General features: G+C 40.1%; 1 protein-coding gene across 6 annotated transcripts in view; it reads left to right on the forward strand.

The window, feature by feature from the left end:
* PREX2 (phosphatidylinositol-3,4,5-trisphosphate dependent Rac exchange factor 2) overlaps window positions 1-19,649 on the forward strand; it is a 233,498-nt gene that overhangs the window by 106,341 nt on the left and 107,508 nt on the right. For all 6 annotated transcript variants that reach the window (XR_008306840.1, XR_008306841.1, XM_053248942.1 and 3 more), the window contains exons 14-21: window positions 1,963-2,038; window positions 5,165-5,237; window positions 6,157-6,299; window positions 7,119-7,211; window positions 9,197-9,345; window positions 9,947-10,032; window positions 15,084-15,220; window positions 17,792-17,909. Coding sequence is in view for 4 of the 6 variants with exons in the window: in XM_053248942.1 (XP_053104917.1) it covers window positions 1,963-2,038; window positions 5,165-5,237; window positions 6,157-6,299; window positions 7,119-7,211; window positions 9,197-9,345; window positions 9,947-10,032; window positions 15,084-15,220; window positions 17,792-17,909 (875 nt within the window). In the remaining 2 variants the exon portion in view is untranslated. The remainder of the gene's footprint in view (window positions 1-1,962; window positions 2,039-5,164; window positions 5,238-6,156; window positions 6,300-7,118; window positions 7,212-9,196; window positions 9,346-9,946; window positions 10,033-15,083; window positions 15,221-17,791; window positions 17,910-19,649) is intronic.

The raw sequence follows: 19,649 nt of genomic DNA on the forward strand, positions 1-19,649 counted from the left end.
CTCTAACCACTACACCACGCTGGCTCTCATTCAAATAAAGAAATACTACAATCTAGTATGAGATAATCAAATAAAGTATGAGATAATCAAATAAAAAATACGACAATCTAGCAGAGGCGTATCTAGGGAAAATAGCGCCTAGGGCAAGCAATGAAATTGCGCCCCCTGTCCAAACATCTGACACCCATCTTTCAGATAACTTTACCATAATATCAGCTCAAAAATACAAGTCAAGCTTGTTAATCTTTTAATATTTCAAGAACTATTTAGCAGTGGACGTAGCCAGACCAAAAAATGCTGGAAAACTACAAATTTCAGTATGCTGGGGCTCATGAAATACCCAAATACTATGTGGAGGTATATTTAGAAAACTAAACAGAAGTGCCTGTCGAATTCTCTACTGTGCATTGTAGCATCACTATTGCATACGTTTTAAAAATAAATGGAGAATTTGGCTTTTCCCAGATACTCTGAAAATAATTAATGGATATGCAGAGTAAACTGTGTCACTGCTTGGAGCATATTCTAGTATTTTAGAAAGACAGTTAAAATGAGAGAAAGAGAGCAAGAAACACCCAGTGGTCTTAATACTAAGGATTTCACACTGATTCAAAGACAAACCCACCATTAGTAGCCATATTATTAAGACATCACATTTAACTCACTTATCACAAGAAGCAAACTAAGAGCAAATGAATAAAATCCTAGCTCATAAGTTTCAGCTCAGTATTCACAAGCCATGATTCTCTGTACATAGTGCCAAACTGAATATGTGTACAGTGACTTATATTATATAAAATTTAATAAAAATTACCTGTAGCCCCTTCAGGGGGCTTCCTAAAGGCTATGGGGGGTGTCTGCAAAGATCCCCCCTCCCCCCGCTGGCCTCTTAATTCACCGCCGCAGCCTGTCTCGGGCTGATTTTCGGGCCTGTTTGGGCCTGCAAAGATAGGTGTGGTGGCCATTTTGGAGGCTGCCACGCATGCTCAAATGGCCTCTGCAAAGCCTGGAAAAGCCTAGGGCCTCACAGGGACCATTTGAGCATGTGTGGTGGCCATTTTGTTTTCAGTGGCCCTTTAAAAAAATAATTTTGAAAAATGGCGCCCCCTTCAAGTGGCGCCCGGGGCACGTGCCCTGCCTGCCCTACCCTAGATACGCCCCTGCAATCTAGTATGAGGTAATGATTCCCCCCTCCCTTGTTTTCTTTAACTTCCCAGTATAAAGGTAGTTCCATGTTCAGGTAACTACAAAATGCTGTGGTTTAGTTAGGAAGGTTGAGCATTTGCAGGAGGAGTATTTCCCAGGGCTTTTACTAAAATTTTGCAGAATTTCTGGGGAGGCGAAGCCTTAACAGCAGCAACAACAGCACAAGTCCCCCTATTTCAACAATATAATGGTGTGCTTTATGCAGGTGGTGATGGTGACAGTGCTGGAAATTCTAAAAGTATTTATGGTGGCTGTATTCCATGGTGTGTTCTGGGTTTTGTTTTTTAAAAAGGGCAGCCAGAAAGACTTCATGTCTCAGCGCCTGGTTTAAATAAGAAAGAAAGAAAGAAAAATTACCAATGCTGACATTTTCTCTGCCAATCCCCATTCCCTGAAAATGATCAACTTCTCATTGCCTGTGAACTGGATAGCAAATATGGGGTAATGTGTTTGGGGCAGCACTAACTGAAACAGTGAGCAAGAACTGTTCTGTTTCTGTACAGCTTCTAAAACACTTGAAGCTAAATAGATATTGAACATCAGTAATAAATGTTATATAGTATGGCTGGCATAAACATAATCATGGTAATCAGAGCAGGGCTTTATTAACAAAAACTAATATAAATGAAGTTAGAGTTTGGACAGATTAAGTTTCTGTTTGGATTAATCATGATTTTGTGTTAAAATGAGTATTCAAAAAGTGTCAGACTTGAATTTGAGATGTCCATGTATGTGTGTGTGTGTTTTCCCTCCCAGAGACAAGGATTACCATCTAAGAACCTACAAATCTGTGGTCATGGCTAATAAACTGATAGACTGGCTAATTGCACAGGTAAGAGAGAGAGTGCTCTGGAGCACAAATATTTGCTTAGGAAATACCAGATTTTTTCATCACTTGCTCTATACATTTGGAACCTGAGATATATGCCTGAGATTTTATGTCCTTTCCATTTTGCTTAGAGAATGTCTAGGTGGCTCTCATACTTCTGCAACAAACTAAGTTGGTCCAATGAAGTAAATCATTTAACCTACTTTATACCTTAAAAAGTGGAGACATATATCTTTAATTATCTGATAAACTACTTAAAATTGACTCTGGCTTGAAACTAAAGGAGACTACCATGAGCAGAAAGGAATGTGTGTGTGTGTTTGTGTGTGCGTGCCTGTGATTTCTGCCAGCTCCCCCCTCCAACTACAGGCTCCTGCACCATATCCCATACTATTTCCAAGGTCCCCTGACCCTCAGATTCTGCTTTTTAGGGGGAGCTGAGAGCTACAGTGGAAAGGAGATGGGAAACCCTATTTGAACCACTTGTGGTTCTTAAGATCCAAGTTATAGGAATATAGAAAGCTGCCTTATGCTTTTCCAAACCATTGGTCCATCTAGCTCAGGATTGTCTACACCAAGGGTAGGCAGCCTTGGCTCCCTGGCTGTTGTTGGACTACAGTTCCCATTACCCCCAGCCACAGTTTATTGTGGCTGGGAATAATGTAGTTCAACAACAGCTAAAGTGCCAAGGCTGGCTACCCCAGGTCTATGCTGACTGGCAGCAGCTCTCCAAGGGTGCAGGCAGTAGGGATGTGCACTAATAGAGGTTTGAGCCTCTACTGATTCGAACCTGAATTGATTTGTGGAGCTGCCGAACGGATTCAACTGGTAGAATGTGACACCAGGGGCAGTGGTGAGCAGAACCTTAAAATGTTATGGGATCAGGTCCTTACCTGCTCCACCACTGCTCCATGAAGTTTCCTGCTGCAGCAGCACATGCCCCATCAGCCTGTATGTGGCAGCGGTGCTTACCCCAGCAGCTCTCATGTGGCAGCGGAATGAACATGGCCTCCGCGCATGTGTGACGGCCATTTTCATGGTCAGCCTCGTTGACCTTGAAAATGTTTGCGTCATCTGCTTTCCTCACTTTTAAAGGTGCCACTCATCGCTGCCCCTGGTGCCACACTCCACCAGCTGAATCTATTCCGCAGCCTGGTGCCACACTCCACCAGTTGAATCTGTTCCGCAGCCCCACAAACCGGTTCAGCTTCGAATTAGTGCATGAACCTCGGTTTATGCACATCCCTAGCTGGCAACTATCTTTCTCAGTCAGTGATGGAGCCAGGGAACGGAGGCCCGAGTTCTGTTCCATCCCTGGTGTCCCCGCCTAAAGATACCAAGGATTGAATCTGGGGTCTTCTGCGTGCAAAGCAGATGTTCTGCCACTGAGCTATGGCCCCATCCCAATGTTTTGTTGTATTATGAAAATTAAATAGCACAGAAAATGAAATGCAGTATATGACACAGAAATGGACCCAGAATGTCTACAAAGGCTAACAAAGAATGCCCACTCCAATTTGGGTCTTTCTTCATATGCAATTTCCCCTGCTTCTTGTTTTCTGGTTTTTTGGTGGGGGAATAGCACTGGTACTCAGCCCCAGCTCCTTTTTAAAGCTGAGAAACACAAAGCTGTGAAATGGTTGGTGAGAAAACAAATGAGTTTGACACCTTTTATCCTTGAGAAGCAGAAGGGCTTCTGACTGTCTTGAGAGGAGTGTTCTTCAAACTCATTAAGCCCCTGCTGTTTTTGTTCAAGCCCACCTTTTTCCTCTCACTACAAGATTCAGTTCCCTTCGCTCACCTGCTTGTCTGTTAACTGTCCAAACTTACAAACATTCTGTTCCATAGATTAACATAGTGTCGTTTCTGGGATTTGGGATCCCTTTAGGATGTGTTTCCCCCCAGATTTTTTGAACACCAACACATCTGTGGGTCACCCAAAATCTGCTGGTACATCTCACTTGCCCACAGGCACTCCAGTTCTCCATCCATAAGAGTTCCAAATTTCAGCATTTTTGAAAATAGTATATACAGGAGAGCCTCGTTACTTGCATGGGTTCCATTCCTTGCTTACTATTGCGAGCAACTGAACCGTGAATAACAAGCCATTAGGTCTATTGGGAAAGGAGGATTAAGTTCCAGGGAGGAGAGAAAAAAATGGTAAAGCCCCCAAATAGGCCAGAACTTTGGTGAGCTTCATGAGTTCCCCTGGTGCTCAGGAATGCTCCACAAAACTATGAAAAGTTGCGGGGGGATGTCAGGAACCCCCCCCCCCAAATGAGCCACAAAATGGCTCCTCCTGTCTTTTCCTGGCTTCCTAGAGACAAAATGGTGGCCGGAAGTGACCTCTGCAGTCACTTCCGGCCCTCTAGGAATCGCTGATTCATGGGTTTTAACCCATTAGTAGCCACAGATACTGGAAACTGGTGTCAATAAGACACTCCATGGATACACGGAACCATGAATAGCAGTTCCATGAATAATGAGGTTCTCCTGTAGATTTAATAAAAGAAATTTCCAGGGATGTGTCATTTAAAAGCATGTGTCAAATATAGAACACGTATTACAAACTTCCATTTTGACCATAATTGAAATATTCACATTTTAATCCAGGGGTAAGCGACACGGGACCTGTGGACTGTGTGTATTCTACCAAACTTTTTTTCTTAGCCCTTAGAAAAAACCTTTTCTCTTAACCCTACACTGCAGCTTTGTGGTGGCAAACCTGTCCCTGGGTCAGTCTGAGGTAAATTATTTAGGGTCTCACATTGTAAACCCTTATTCAGCCAGTCAACACGCATTCAGCATATACCTCCGCATTTATTTTATGGGAGAATGTTTGGACAGATAATCACTGGTCAAAATGTGCAGTTTTTAAAATTGCAGATGCAAAATAGGTAGAGATATTTTATTTCAAAATAAAGTGTTAAATTTGTAGAGCTCTGTGAGGCCAGCAGTGCCACAGCGGCCAGTTTCATACCTCTAAAATGCTGGATGCTTCCATATATGTAACCAGGTTTCTTTTCATGCTACAAAAGTTATATGTACTCTTTTCTCCCCCCACCCACCCGCCCCTGCCTTTTAAATTGATGCCTGTGGTATCTATATTGATGTACATATTGTTAATAGGGGGATTGCAGGACAAGAGAAGAAGCTATGATCTTTGGAATAGCACTTTGTGACAATGGATTTATGCATCATGGTAAGCAATTCCCATGCCATAATACCTGACTTGAGAGTTCTGACTCTTGGAATAGATATTGCCTAAGGAGGAAGTCAATAGCTACTGTTTTAGTGTCATGAACCCTGACTTAGGAGATACTTTTATGACTCAGTATCACAGAGCTAGAGAGGGATGATGTCCAGGCCTGATTGTCTTGAAACATTCCTTGTGTTCACCATTATACTGAGAAGGCAAAAACTGGAGGTCACCAATAGCAAGAATGAAGAGAGGAAACCTTGAAGTATCCCAAAGATGGTTTATTGGCCTAATGTGTTTTGAGTCATTGACTCTTCCTTGGGGCAAATGGTTTGGCCCTTTCAGAATATGACCAAAAATAAATTCTACCCCGTTTCTGCTAACCGTTCAGCGTTGACACAGTTGCACAGTACAGCTCCAGCCACCTTGTATGCACGATTGCCATCCAAGTAGGATTGTGGGGGGTCCCCTCCCCTTTGGGGGTGGCTTTTTACTGCTTTTTACCCCATCTGACCAATGGCCACTGATGTGCTCTTGTACTGTTCCAACACATATCAACAGGAGTCATGCCTGGGAATTTTTCGATGGATTGTGCCTTAAACTCAGGTGTTTGCCAAATAATTAGTCTGTGCATATAGAAAAAGCCCTTTATAAAGGCATCAAAGCATCTTGAGTGCAGCAATATACAAATTTAACTTTCTCCACTTCAGAATTATAAGCCAAAATATCTTTCAAGCATTGAAATGTAATTGGGTCTGATATTATGCAATAACTAAAAATGAAAAGTGTTTGTTTGTTTGTTTGTTGTTTCTCTATGTAAACCGCTTTGGAAACATTTGCTGAAAAGCGGTATATCAATATTTGTTGTTGCTGCTGCTGCTGTGTATCAGAGATAAATCATTTTGTTTTGTTTATCAAACAGTACTGGAAAAAAGTGAGTTCAAAGATGAACCACTTCTTTTTCGCTTTTTTGCGGATGAGGAAATGGAAGGCTCAAACATGAAGCACAGGCTCATGAAACATGACTTAAAAGTAGTGGAAAATGTTATAGCCAAATCACTGCTGGTAAGTTTCAAAAGTGTGTGTGTGTGTGTGTGCGTGTGTGTGCGACGCGTGCATGCATGAAGGAAGCCTCGTATCACACTTTGAGTCAAGGTGAACAGCTGATACCACAGGTGGTTGAGTAGGTGATCAATCAGGCAGGTAAGCAGATGTGTGGGAAATCAAGCAAGCAGATAAGCAGATGGAAAGTCAAGTAGGTGCATAAGCAGCATGGTCTGTGCCTGAGCAATGAGTTGTTCTGACTCATAGCCAGATTAGAGCCAAAAGCTTTGTAAGATCAGATTGGAATCCATTTAGTTGAGCTCTGTTGTGCTGAAAGCTGCAGCATCCCTCCTGCCATTTCTAGCTGTGGTGCCATAGCACTGCTGAGATCTTTCACAGTTCTCTGCACTAGAAAGCTGTCACAAATGGCACAAGCAGTAAGGTACCTTTGTTTAAGATTCTCAGTGCCTCACACACAGCTGTGACAAATGAAAATAGTTCATCCTGCATTGTCAGCTATCACCTTAAATTCTGTTACAGCTTTGGCCCTGCACTGGTCTTTCTCATTCTTCCCATATTTTTACTTTATAGCAGAAGATACATCTAACAGGAGAAGTCACATGTGGGAGAGTTGCCCAGACATGGCTATATAGACATTATGGGTTGTCTGGAACATTGACATAGTGCCTCTAGTTGGGTCATCAGTCTGGTTCACCAGTCCTTGCAGGGCAAGCGTTCATAGGAACAGAATATTAAGTGGTCAAATTTTAAATATGCCATAATTTGCTATAAGTATTTTAATTAACTCCTATATGCATGTCAATCAATTTTCTTTTTCAGATTAAATCCACTGAAGGAAGCTATGGTTTTGGCTTAGAAGACAAAAACAAATTACCAATAATTAAAATAGTGGAAAAGGGATCAAATGCTGAGGTGATATAGTAAAATTCATAATCATGTGCATGCATACATTTTGTTTCACAGTTATTCCTGAATACTTAGAATTTTATAACTTTGAAAATACTCTTGAAACATTTTCCCATTCACTTTAGTGTTGGGAGCAACTCTTCTATAGATTTAATAAGATACATGTGACATATTACCCCAAATTTAATCCATTGGGAAAATCTTTGCTCACACAGAAGCTCTCTCTGTGTATTGGTCTTCCTTGTGCATAGAGCGCTTTGGATCATCCTCTTGGAATATTTAAATTTCCAAGTCATGGGAGTATCTTTTAAAAACTGATTTGTATGAGTTTCAAATTCTTACACTTTGGAACAAAAATGAAAGAATACTTAGATCATTATTATTTAAGTCATTGTATTTGCTGGGTCAGCTTCATTCCAGTGTCTTATGCTAGTGCTCTTTGGGGGGCTGTTCCATATATGGATTTGTTCTGGGGTCTATTCTACATAAGGAACATACATTAAAAACGGAGGTTACATAGAAATAATCTATGGTCCAATTCACCAATAAAAACAATATATAGTAAGCATTATATCCTAGGTTTGTGTGGTGCATGTCCTCCTGACTTTCAGTGAACCTGGAAATTTTTGGCTTCTCAAAAACAGAGTTGCGTGGCTCCATTTTTGAGAAGCTTAGCTAGCGCCAGCTTCCCAGCCTGGTCAGGAACGCATCTCCCTGCCTTTTAAAGTAGGGAGAGCCGCTCCTGGCTGTGCTGTGAAAGCGGCGCTGCCTGGAATTTGCTCACAAAAGAGGCATGCAGCCCTGTTTGCAAGTGAAACCACGCCCCCTGCATCTGATGTCAGGTGCAGGGGGCGTGGTTGGGGGGCATTGGCAGCGGGCTGAACCAGGGCTGCCACTGGCCTCCCTACACCACTATTAATGGAGATTTTTTTAATTGTGTGAACCAGCCCTAAAACCAGACAGAATGTATCCAAAGGAGGTATATTTATTTAAAGAAATTATATCCTGCTTTCTCTTGCAAGATTTCAAGACGGCTTACACTAATAATAAAATAGCATCAAAACAAACCAATCGCACACACACAAAACCAGCATGAAGGAAGAAAGTTAAAACTGCATATAAAAACATCTAAATAGAGAAAAGAGATTCAGTGGCTAAACACCATTAAAATCAATGTGACAAGGTAGTAATTTATTTCAATTGGTCTTAATTGACCGATTTGCTCAATAATTTGTTTATTAATTTTTAATAATTTTCACCCATTGTTCAATAGGTAAATATAAATCGAATAAATTATAAATGTAAACATATATGAATTATCCATTTTACAGTTGTGTGCTTATGAGCATGTGTATTTTACCTGTAAGTTTTGAAAATATTATAGAATAGTGCACTAAGTCGCTTCAATATGTGTCATGTTGTGTTCCAGTGTTTCGCACTGGAGTTAGGACATGGGATACAAGTGCTGGGAAAATTATGAACAATATGAGGCACATATTTTCAGGAAGCCCAGAGGGCTGCAGAGGGTCAGGGGGATGGGCAAAAAAATCCCTCCTCAATTTCGTGTGCAAACATTTCTTCCATGTATGTATCATTAGACTGGAAGTCAGCCAGTAAACTCTGTATTTTCAAATGCATCTCTTTTTAAAGTAAAGCAACTTTTTTTCTTTTTAGTAGATGAGAAGGAAGTAAATTGAGACAATCCAGCATATGTTTAACCTTCTTAATTACAATCCTCAAGGCCTGTAAAAATATAAATGAATATAAAACAATGCTTCCAACAATTTTGAATTTACAAAACCCACTTTTAAAGCAAAGATCATTGATCTACCTCCAGCGGAAAAGAAGTGGATTGTGTAGATTTCAGATATATTGGCATAAAATATAATAAGGTTTTCAGTATCTTACTCTGTGTATGCAAAGAAAATTAGTATATCACTGGTTCTGTTAAAATAATTGCTTATGCATTTTTTTTTCTTTTTATTATCCAGATGGCAGGTCTGGAAGTTGGGAAAAAGATCTTTGCCATTAATGGTGACCTAGTTTTTCGGAGACCCTTCAATGAAGTGGATAGCTTTCTGAAAGCATGTTTAAGTGACAGAAAGCCCCTCAGGGTACTTGTGAGCACAAAACCCAGGGAGTAAGTTGTTCCTTTAGCTTGAGAAATTATAAAGATACTGATCAAAGTGCACTATAAAGGCATACACATAAATATCATTAAGCTGGAAGGAAAGAATAAACTCTTTTAAAATAGTTTGAATAGGTGAATCAGGGTCACTGGGTGAAAGGAGTATCTCTGAATGGAGATGTAAATAAATGTAAGTTCCTAGTACTGTGTAAGTGATGTCTGGTGTGAATTCTAAAGAAAATATTATCAACGTATTTAGAAAATTTGATTAAGGCTAGGATCCTAAGCACACCTCCTTTCAAGTAAACCACTTGAGCACAGTGGGAATTATTATTCTGAATAATTCAAAATAATATAGGATTGTACTACATATGTCTGTCAACAAATATTTAATTCTTTAAACTCATGGAGAAGGCATTTTTGAAGAACCATTTGTTATTATGCATTTTTCTTTTGAAAGCTAATGTTTTTTGAAAGCTATTAATAAACTTTGTGCAATATGTTCTTTCAGACTTCAGGAGGAGTTTAAATAGATTATATCTATATCAGTGTGCCAAATGAAGATTAACTTTCTGCATTGGATTGTTCATTTTGAGATTTTTCTTGCTCTCAGGACAGTAAAGATCCCAGATTCTGTGGATGGTCTTGGATTCCAAATACGAGGCTTTGGCCCCTCTGTTGTCCATGCTGTTGGAAGAGGTAGGAATTGGGATTTAAATTGATTTTAACAAACATAAAACATACACACTTTAGACACAATTAGATTTAGGTAAATAATTAAACCCTATGGAACTGATGAGTATTTTTACCTTCAATTGGATGCAGGCTGTGAAAAGTAGCTATGAATTTAACCATTTATATAGAAAAGACTATACCATATGCCAGTTCACTCTAGGACACATTAGCCACTCTAGGCAAAGCACACACTCATACAAGTTACTATGGAGCAATAGCAGTGAAGACTATTGCCTTCATGCTCTGCTTGTGGGTTTCTTAGAGGCAAATGGTTAGCCATGGTGGCAGGGGCAGAGCCACCGTTGGGCGAACATGTTCAAAGAACCCGGGCCACCACCAATCAGACCCCAGACATGCCCCCAGACACGCCAGCCTCCATACGCTGCTGCATGGTGGGAAACAGGATGTTTGAGTAGATGGACTTTGGGTCTGAATCCGCAGGGCCCTTCCTACGCACAGCTGCATTTTAGAACCACTAGTATTCTCTCCTCAGATTTTTTATAGGACTGAAAATTAGCCTGTTGCATACCTTGAGTAGGCAGTTAGACATATTGGGTCTGTTTTTATGTCATCTGCATTCTGCTTTGGGCAGCTAAATGTTTAAGGACATCTAGCTGAGCAGACAGTGCTAGTGTAACACCTCATACTAATGAACTCCCTAGATAAGACAAGATAAGTCATGATCTTTGTCTAGACTCTACTGTGATGAGCTGCCATGAATAGCTGCCTTAGATATGCCCCATTAAAGATTCTATCTTCCCTGTGCCTTCAGTGTATGTATGTATGTACGTATGTATCTATCTATCTATCTGGGGCGGAGCCACCACTGAGCAAACAGGTTCAAACAACCTATGCCTCACACCCCAGACATGCCCCCGTGCCTGATGTCAGACTGGAGGGGGCATAGTTTAGCTCCCAAATGGGGCTGTGTGGCCCCATTTGGGGGCTAGATTGGCCAGCACTGCATTCTCAGCCCGGCTGGAGCAGCTCTCCCTGCCTTTAAAAGGGAGAGCTGCTCTGGCCACACTGCGAATGCAGCATTGGCCGATTTAGCTCCCAAACACGCAGCCCCGTTTGGGAGCTAAACCACGCCCCCTGAGTCTGATGTCAGACACGGGGGGCCTGACTAACCACTCCCTGTTCTGATGTCAGATGCTGATGCAGGGGGCAGGGCTAGGGGGCTGCAGTGGCGAGCCGAGCCGCCATTGGCCTCCTTCTGCACCTCTATCTATCTATCTATCTATCTAATTCAATGGATACTTCTTTTTAATAATTCAGGTTTACAATGTTAGTTTCTTTGAACCATTTTATAAAGGTAATTTCCTTTCTATTAATTCAATTAGATTTCTATTACTGATGAACTGTTAAAGAGATTAAAAATGTAAATATTTAGAAATGTCCCTGGACTTGAATCTTTTGAGTATTGTTTTACAAGAAACCTCTGCTCTGTTTTACTACATATTTCAATCTGCCAGTTAACTGAGAGATCTGCTTTCCTATTTAATTAATAGTATAAACAGTTTTTACCATGAAGGTCCTGGGTCATAAAAAAAGATTTAATGTAAAATGGCTATGTATGTAGCACAAAATTTCAAAATTCTGATTATTTTATCCATTTTTTCACCAATGTAAAGTCTTCAATGTAATTTTACTTATGTGGCTGGTGAAACTGAACTTTTGGGGGGCCTTGGCAGTGTGTTATGCATGTGCACCAACAAGAAAAACTCTCAGGATAATTTATTTCTAAATTGCCACTTGTTTTTATAGTAACTCATCAAATGAATAAAGTAAAGTTTACTTTATATATAGAAATGATTTCAGTTTAATTAGATATAAATGTGGATGAGTAGCTTTTATTGTTAGACAGTTCATTAGAAGTTATAGCAGTAGAGTGGTGTCATGGCTCACCCTTGTTAGATGACCTCTCATACTTCAGTATTTGAATTAGCCTTAAGCTACATCAGAAAACTAATGTGCAAGGCATCAATCCAAAACATACACTAATAGATGAGTTCATGTATCTCGGGTATTGTACAGACAATTAAGAGACAACAGTTTCTATTAGGAATCCTAGTTTACTTATATAATTTTTAATAAAGTATTATTAAAGCAAAGACACATAACAAAGACAAACCACAAAATCAAAATATAATTTATTTCATAGGGTATTGCATGACATAATTAGAAGGACCTTGGTCTTAATTCTAGGCCTCACCACAGCTATACTTATAAGCCACCCCAAAGGCCAGCTGAGGTGTCTAAGACATCCTGACATCTTTCTGAATCTGCTGCCTTTTTATCTTAAAGTTTCTTATGAGCAAGCAAAATCCCTAGAGAACTTTGTCATCTCCAGTTCTCTCTTAATAGAAAATAGAAATGCTCCATAGCCATCTTTCATTGTTTTATTGTTACTTTAACTCAAATATAATTAACCCCTTTCCTGTAGAGTACAGTTCCTTCACTAATCCTCTATTTGATGAACAGGGGACACACTGGATTAATTAACTATATTTTAAAACCATCCTGAAAGACAAAAATCTACAGTTTCAGGTTGAAACCTGAAAAGATTACAGGGAAAACAGTCATTATTTTCTAGTCCTAAGCTCTATCAAATGGCTAATGGAAAGAATGGGTGATGTAATTTTTAATATCCATGACAGTACATCATATTAAAGTACAATATGTTGAATCATGCTGCTGAAACAGAGGTTGCAGTTCCAAGCATACTTATCAGGTAATCAGTAAGAATAAGGATTAGTGCACATATTTAAGTCCCCACAAGGTTGCCACCAGAACATCCCCTCCCGTCATGAGTGATCCTGCCCTAGCTGTCATGCTTGGAGTACCTCCACCAGACAGATTTCTGCCATAACACTGTAAATCTGTAAATAAAACATCCAGCCACAGACAAAAATGTGGCATCATGGTGGTGGCAATCAACATAGTAAGTAGTTCAAAATGCTGCAGCCAGGGCAAGGATCATTTGTCATGGGGTGGGGTGGGGGGCTTCTTTTCAGCAACATCCCTGTTTGCAGGTAACCTGTACACCAGCCCATGTTTCTGAATAAACAAGTTTAGGACTATGCTATAAAATGAATAGTCAAACAAATGCAAATCCCTATCCAAAAAATAGAGTACATCTTATTATATGCAAAATAACTTCTAAATGATATAGCTTAAGTTTATAGTCTTCTAAAAATACTTTAAAAAACTTAATACAAAACCTTCCTTTATGTCATCCAATATATTTGTGAAACCTGCAAGCCAATCCAGTAATCACCATCTACAATACATGCAGATCACATGGCGAGGGGCAGTCATCTACATTCAAGATGTGCATATGTTGTTCTTCTGTGTATTGGCCAAAGTTGTTGGCTTTGCCCATGTTATTGATCTGTTTGAGGGGGAAATAGTACCTGACATCCTGACGAATAAAGTACATGGATGAAGAGGACTTTGGGTACTCAGAGGGCGGGCGGGGGGAGGGATGCATAACTTTCCCAGTCTCTCATGCGTGTGCTGTTGCACAGGTAGACAAAACATCCCTTCTCTGCCCACATTTCTGGAAGCACTCTGGAAGATGTTTTGCCTGCATGCACAACAGCAGGCACATAGAGGGAATGGGGGAGCTGTACATGGGCCCCCATTGCTTCTCTGCAGACCGGTCCCTCTTTACACGTTTGTCTGGGTGTCAGCCACTGGTTGCAGAGGCACTGTCTTGCTGCTTCCACCAACAGGTTTTGAGCAGTGTCAAATCGAACAGCACTAACCACTTGTTCAGAAGTGTACAGGTGAAACTCGGAAAATTAGAATATCGTGCAAAAGTCCATTAATTTCAGTAATGCAAATTAAAAGGTGAAACTGATATATGAGACAGACACATTACATGCAAAGCGAGATAAGTCAAGCCTTAATTTGTTATAATTGTGATGATCAAGGCGTACAGCTCATGAAAACCCCAAATCCACAATCCCAGAAAATTAGAATATTACATGGAACCAAGAAGACAAGGATTGAAGAATAGAACAATATCAGACCTCTGAAAAGTATACAGTGTACTGTGCTTGATTGGCCAGCAAACTCGCCTGACCTGACCCCATAGAGAATCTATGGGGCATTGCCAAGAGAAGGATGAGAGACATGAGACCAAACAATGCAGAATTGCTGAAGGCCACTAATGAAGCATCCTGGTCTTCCATAACACCTCATCAGTGCCACAGGCTGATAGCATCCATGCCACGCCGCACTGAGGCAGTAATTGCTGCAAAAGGGGCCCAAACCAAGTACTGAATACATATGCATGCTTATACTTTTCAGAGGTCTGATATTGTTCTATTCTTCAATCCTTGTCTTCTTGGTTCCATGTAATATTCTAATTTTCTGAGATTGTGGATTTGGGGTTTTCATGAGCTGTACGCCATGATCATCCCAATTATAACAAATTAAGGCTTTACTTATCTCACTTTGCATGTAATGCGTCTGTCTCATATATCAGTTTCACCTTTTAATTTGCATTACTGAAATTAATGGACTTTTGCACAATATTCTAATTTTCCGAGTTTCACCTGTATATCATGTGAAGGAAAGAAAATGGTTGTGCCGTTGAGTCGGTGTGGACTCCTGGTGACGACAGAGCCATTTGGTTTTCTTGGTAGAATACAGGAGTGGTTTACCATTGCCTTCAGTATGAGCTGATAACTTTCAGCATCTTCCTATATAGCTGCGACCTGATATAGGAGTTCCCCATATTCCGGGAAACAAACTAGCAGGGATTCGAACATTCGACCAGTCTCCTGCTCTCTAAGCGGGTTGCTTCTCCACTGCGCCATTAGGTGGCTATCTTGTGAAGTACCTTCTATATAATCTGCTGCCTCACACATGGATATCTGCATTAGGAGCACTCTTGTTTCAATTCAATATGGTTCTGAATGGACTAGCACCTACCCAATTTTGAGTTGTTGTTTAAAAAAAAAAATGAAATGTCTAACATGGCAATTTTCCTAATTGCTTCAAAGGAACTGTTGCAGCTGCTGCGGGCCTCCACCCTGGACAGTGTATAATAAAAGTGAATGGAATTAATGTCAGTAAAGAAACCCATGCAAGTGTCATTGCCCATGTCACAGCCTGCAGGAAATACAGACGTCCAATGCATGTAAATATGCTACTTGTTTACTGTAAACCCTCTGGCTTTTTTCTTTTTCTTTTTCAATTCCCCCCCCCCCGCAACTATCACTTGGATAGTCAATGCAAAATGTATAACACTTGATTGCTACTGATGTAAAAAACTGCTGCCTGATATGATTTGAAGCACACACCGGGACCAGGTTCCTCTGAAACCCACGAGGCCTGGTTCTAAGAAAATCTGTTTATGATAAGATGTAGGGGTATCCTAAACATTTTGCCCCTTTCCATAACTCAGATAAGATAACGTACAACTGAAATCCACTGAATCTCCAGCATTAAACATATAGAGTGAAATCTGAGCTCAAAAGGGCAAGTGATATCAAGAGGTTTTACCTGCTGTCAAAGATGTCTTTGACAACCATTTCAGTAACCTTAGGAAAGGTTATTCATTATTAGAATATGAGAGAGACTGGGCAGACAGCTTCTAGAAAAAGGAAAAAAAATATTTGTATGTTCTGCCTACATGAATAGCTGTACTCTGGTACAGAATGCTCCGGAATCATTTGAGTAATTCTTAGGATCCTGAAAGGGAACTGCTCCAGGGCCTTCCCTGAGTAAATACGTGTGAGAACAACATTCATTGCCTTGGTTATCAACATGCAATCAAATCACCAACATTAAAATTTAATTTCTTCACAGTATAGAACTGAAATAGATCATATCTTATTTTTCACAAATATACCCAAATCACAGGAAGCTGCCTTATACTGAGTCAGACCATTGGTCCATCTAGCTCAGTATTGTCTACACAGACTGGCAGCAGCTTCTTCAAGGTTGCAGGCAGGAGTCTTATCTCAGCCTTATCTTGGACATGCAGGGGGGGAACTTGGAACTTTCTGCATGCAAGCATGCATCCCGGAGCTGCCCCATCCTAATACCTTACAGTGCTCATATGTAGTCTCCCATTCAAATGTAAATCACAGTGGACCCTGCTTAACAAAGGGGAGAATTCATGCTTGTTACCACAAGACCAGCTCTCCTCAGGAGCTTTATGTTGACATTCTTCTCAGATGAAATAAAGGGTTTTTTTAAAAAAACCAAAAAAAACCCTTTTATTATGATTGTATTCAGATTGAAGAAAATACAATTTCAGCTTCTTTTGGTGAATGAAATATATTTGAATTCCTTCAGGTCTTTCAGTGATATTGAAAAGGAAATAAACTTGAAACCTAGTTTAATGCTTCATATGCAAGCAAAATACTAAAGCTCTCATTCTTGATATTCTTGCTTTACTTTCATTTCATCCCACACATTTCCCTTTTAGAGGCTGTATTTTTAATTCTGTCAGAACACAAGCTATTTTTGTAGTGCATACAGCTGCATTTAAGTAGGAGGGGGTGATAGAGAATTCTCTGGAGGAGAGAATGATTCTGTGACTCAGCATATAATTGATTTTTTTTTTACTTTATTAAGTAAATTAAAATATTTTTGGATTCACTTTTTACCATCAGACTTTCCAGTAACAGTTTCTACATATTTAATAAAGTTAGGGTTAGGAAAAAAACAAATGAAGAAAAGTTATCTGGTCTGTCTGGCTAAAGTGAAGGCAATGTTATGTTTGTAAAAGCCCATGGTTCCTCTCTATTTAATCTTAGGGATGTGCAAACAGGCTTGAGGTCGAGCTGGTTCGCTACCAAACCTGCCAGCTCAGGGTTCTAAAGGGAATTTTTTTTAAAAAAAAAAACTTACCACCGGGTTCAGTGGCCTCTGGGAGGTGCTGCCTCAGCCACAGGGTGTGTGAGTGTGTCTCTGAAGGTTCCGCTGCCCACCTGCCCCCCAGTCTTGTTGTGACAAGAAATTTAAGTATGTAGTACACTGCTCTGGGCTTCTTGGAGGAAGAGTGGAATATAAATGTAAATAAAAATAGTTGTCAGGGTAACGGCAGGGAATATTGAACAACTGGACTAATGCTTCCTGTTTTGCCATTCTCTGCTGCAGTGATTTATGCAGAATGCAGAGATATGCCATTCTATTTCAGCACTGTGCAGAAAAGCAGGAATATTGACCTGGTTGTTTGGCAATATGGGTTTGTGTTTCCTTGCCATGTCATGTTGCAAAAGTCAGCAATGAAACTACCACAATGGAACACAGTAGGGAATATTCCCTGCCTTGATGATGGGGGCTGTAGCTCAGTGGAAGAGCACATGCTTTTCATGAAGAAGGTCTCAGGTTCAATCCCTGGCATCTCCACATAGGGCTGGGAAAGACCCTCAACTGAAACTCTGGAAAGCTAGTTAGTGTAGACAAGACTGAGATGAACGAATGGTCCAACTCAGTATAAGGCAGCTTCCTATGAACCTATGCCACACCATGCTCTGGCAGTTTCATTGCCTGTTCTTGCAACAGTGAGTGCAGGCCTTGTTGCCTGGCAAGAGCGATGCTTCCTATAATCACTTTGTCCCTTCTGAGACTCCAAAATCACAGACAAAGCAGGGGTGCATCTCAGAGGTCCACTCGTTTCTCTTGTAAAGTGCTTTACATGCTTTAATACAGTATTTCTGAGCCATGTAAACTGTATTATTATTACTACTTTTCTTAGCAAGATTCTATTCAGTGGGTATATAACAATATTGAGAGTGCCCAGGAAGATCTCCAGAAAACAAACTCCAAACCCTTGGGGGATGATGGTGGAGATGCATTTGACTGCAAAGTAGAAGGTGAGATCATTTATCTCTTTCTTAGAAAGTAAGATAAAGTAAGTATTGAAGCAGGAAAAGCAAATGCTTGAGTGCTTTATATCCTCACTTCATGCTTCTGTTGTAATATTTGAAAGTTGCACATCTTTTCTGAAGTGAGATGATGTGCAGCTGTACCACCCAAGCCCCTGCGGTGCCTGAGGCAGGGGAGCAATATGTTTTCTTCCACAGTGCACGAAGCATGTGTTGGAGATGTGACTTCATATGCATTAACTCTCAGCACCAACAATTCCTATTGGCCACTAGGGATAGCAGGAGTTCAGGAAGAGAGTGTGAGGCTGCCCCCTTGTTTCTCTGTACTCTCTCAATCTCTGCTCTAAGTCCTTCCTGATTGGTAAACTATAGACTGATACTCTTAGGCCATTCCTTCTTCTTCGTTTGTTCTTCCTTCCACCACAAGCTAGCTCTTACAGGGTACAGGCTTTTCTATCTAAATTTGTAACTTTTTCAAATAAATCTTTACCTGTTTTAGCCTTTAAGCAATGGTCTCCAGATCTCATCTGTGTTCTGTTCTCATCAAAGTGGGTTTCTCTACTTAATAAGGGGTTGATTCCAATTCTCCCCTACAGCATGACCACAGTTTTGTTACCCTGCTGGCACCCCCCAAATCTCCTGCTCTAGGCCACCATCTCACCTTGCCTCATGGAAGGGCTGCCTTGAGCACCAGATTTGAAGGTCGGTGACCATGAAATAAATCATTCATTAATTTGATGCAGTTGCAAGGATATTGTACAAGGAAGATGTGTGACTTTCCACTGTAGAAATCTGATGGATTATGGGTATGAATATTTGTTGTATTTGAATGTGGATTTGTTTACAACCATTTTATTTGCCATACTGACTTTGCCATGAATTTAAAATGTGTTTACTCTGTTCAAAAGTAACATGAGACATTTTGCAGAATGTTTGTGTAAGATGTGAAACATGGCCACTTATAATACATAATTAAAATAATAGTAATACATTCAATTATTACCTGATAGCATCATTTTCTTAAATATTGTGTATCTTCTATCACAGTATTCTTGTGAATCTTGTGAATATTTATTTGTTTGAATATCTTGTGAATATTTATTTATTTGTTTGTTTGTTTGTTTTTCAGATTTGTAGACTGTCCCAAACTTCTGTCTCTGGGCAGTTTACAATAACATAAAACATATTAAAGTGAAAACCACAAAACAATTTAAAACCATAGTACAGTTAAAAAGCTTGGGTGAAAAAAATAAGTCTTTAGAGACTTTTTAAAGTTGTGATAGATGGGGAAGTTCTTATTTCAACAGGGAACACATTCCAGAGTCTCAGGGCAGCAATAGAGAAGATCTGCCCTTAACGTAGCCACCAGACGAGCTGGTGGCAACTGCAGATGAACTTCATTAATAGAAAGTGTGTGATGCTAATTGTACACCCCATATATGAAAATTGCCACATGGTTTTATGATCTGGGATACAATTCAGAGAAATTAACAAGATTTACATCCCTCTGATTTCAATAGGGTATGTGTGATCATCTTTTTCTTTAGTATTCCTCCTTAGAAAATGGACCTAAATGGGGATGGTGTAAAATTTCATTTTTATTTTGTGGCTTAGTATTATCTTCTAAGGACAGCTGAGAAAAGCATCAACACTTTTCATTTAAAATCTGCAATTCCTAGCAAAATCCAGACCTTTGTGTTAGAGCCTAGACTATTATCCAGCATGAAA

The sequence above is a fragment of the Hemicordylus capensis genome, chromosome 4 (assembly GCF_027244095.1).
Source record: "Hemicordylus capensis ecotype Gifberg chromosome 4, rHemCap1.1.pri, whole genome shotgun sequence".
Taxonomy (NCBI): Eukaryota; Metazoa; Chordata; class Lepidosauria; order Squamata; family Cordylidae; genus Hemicordylus; species Hemicordylus capensis.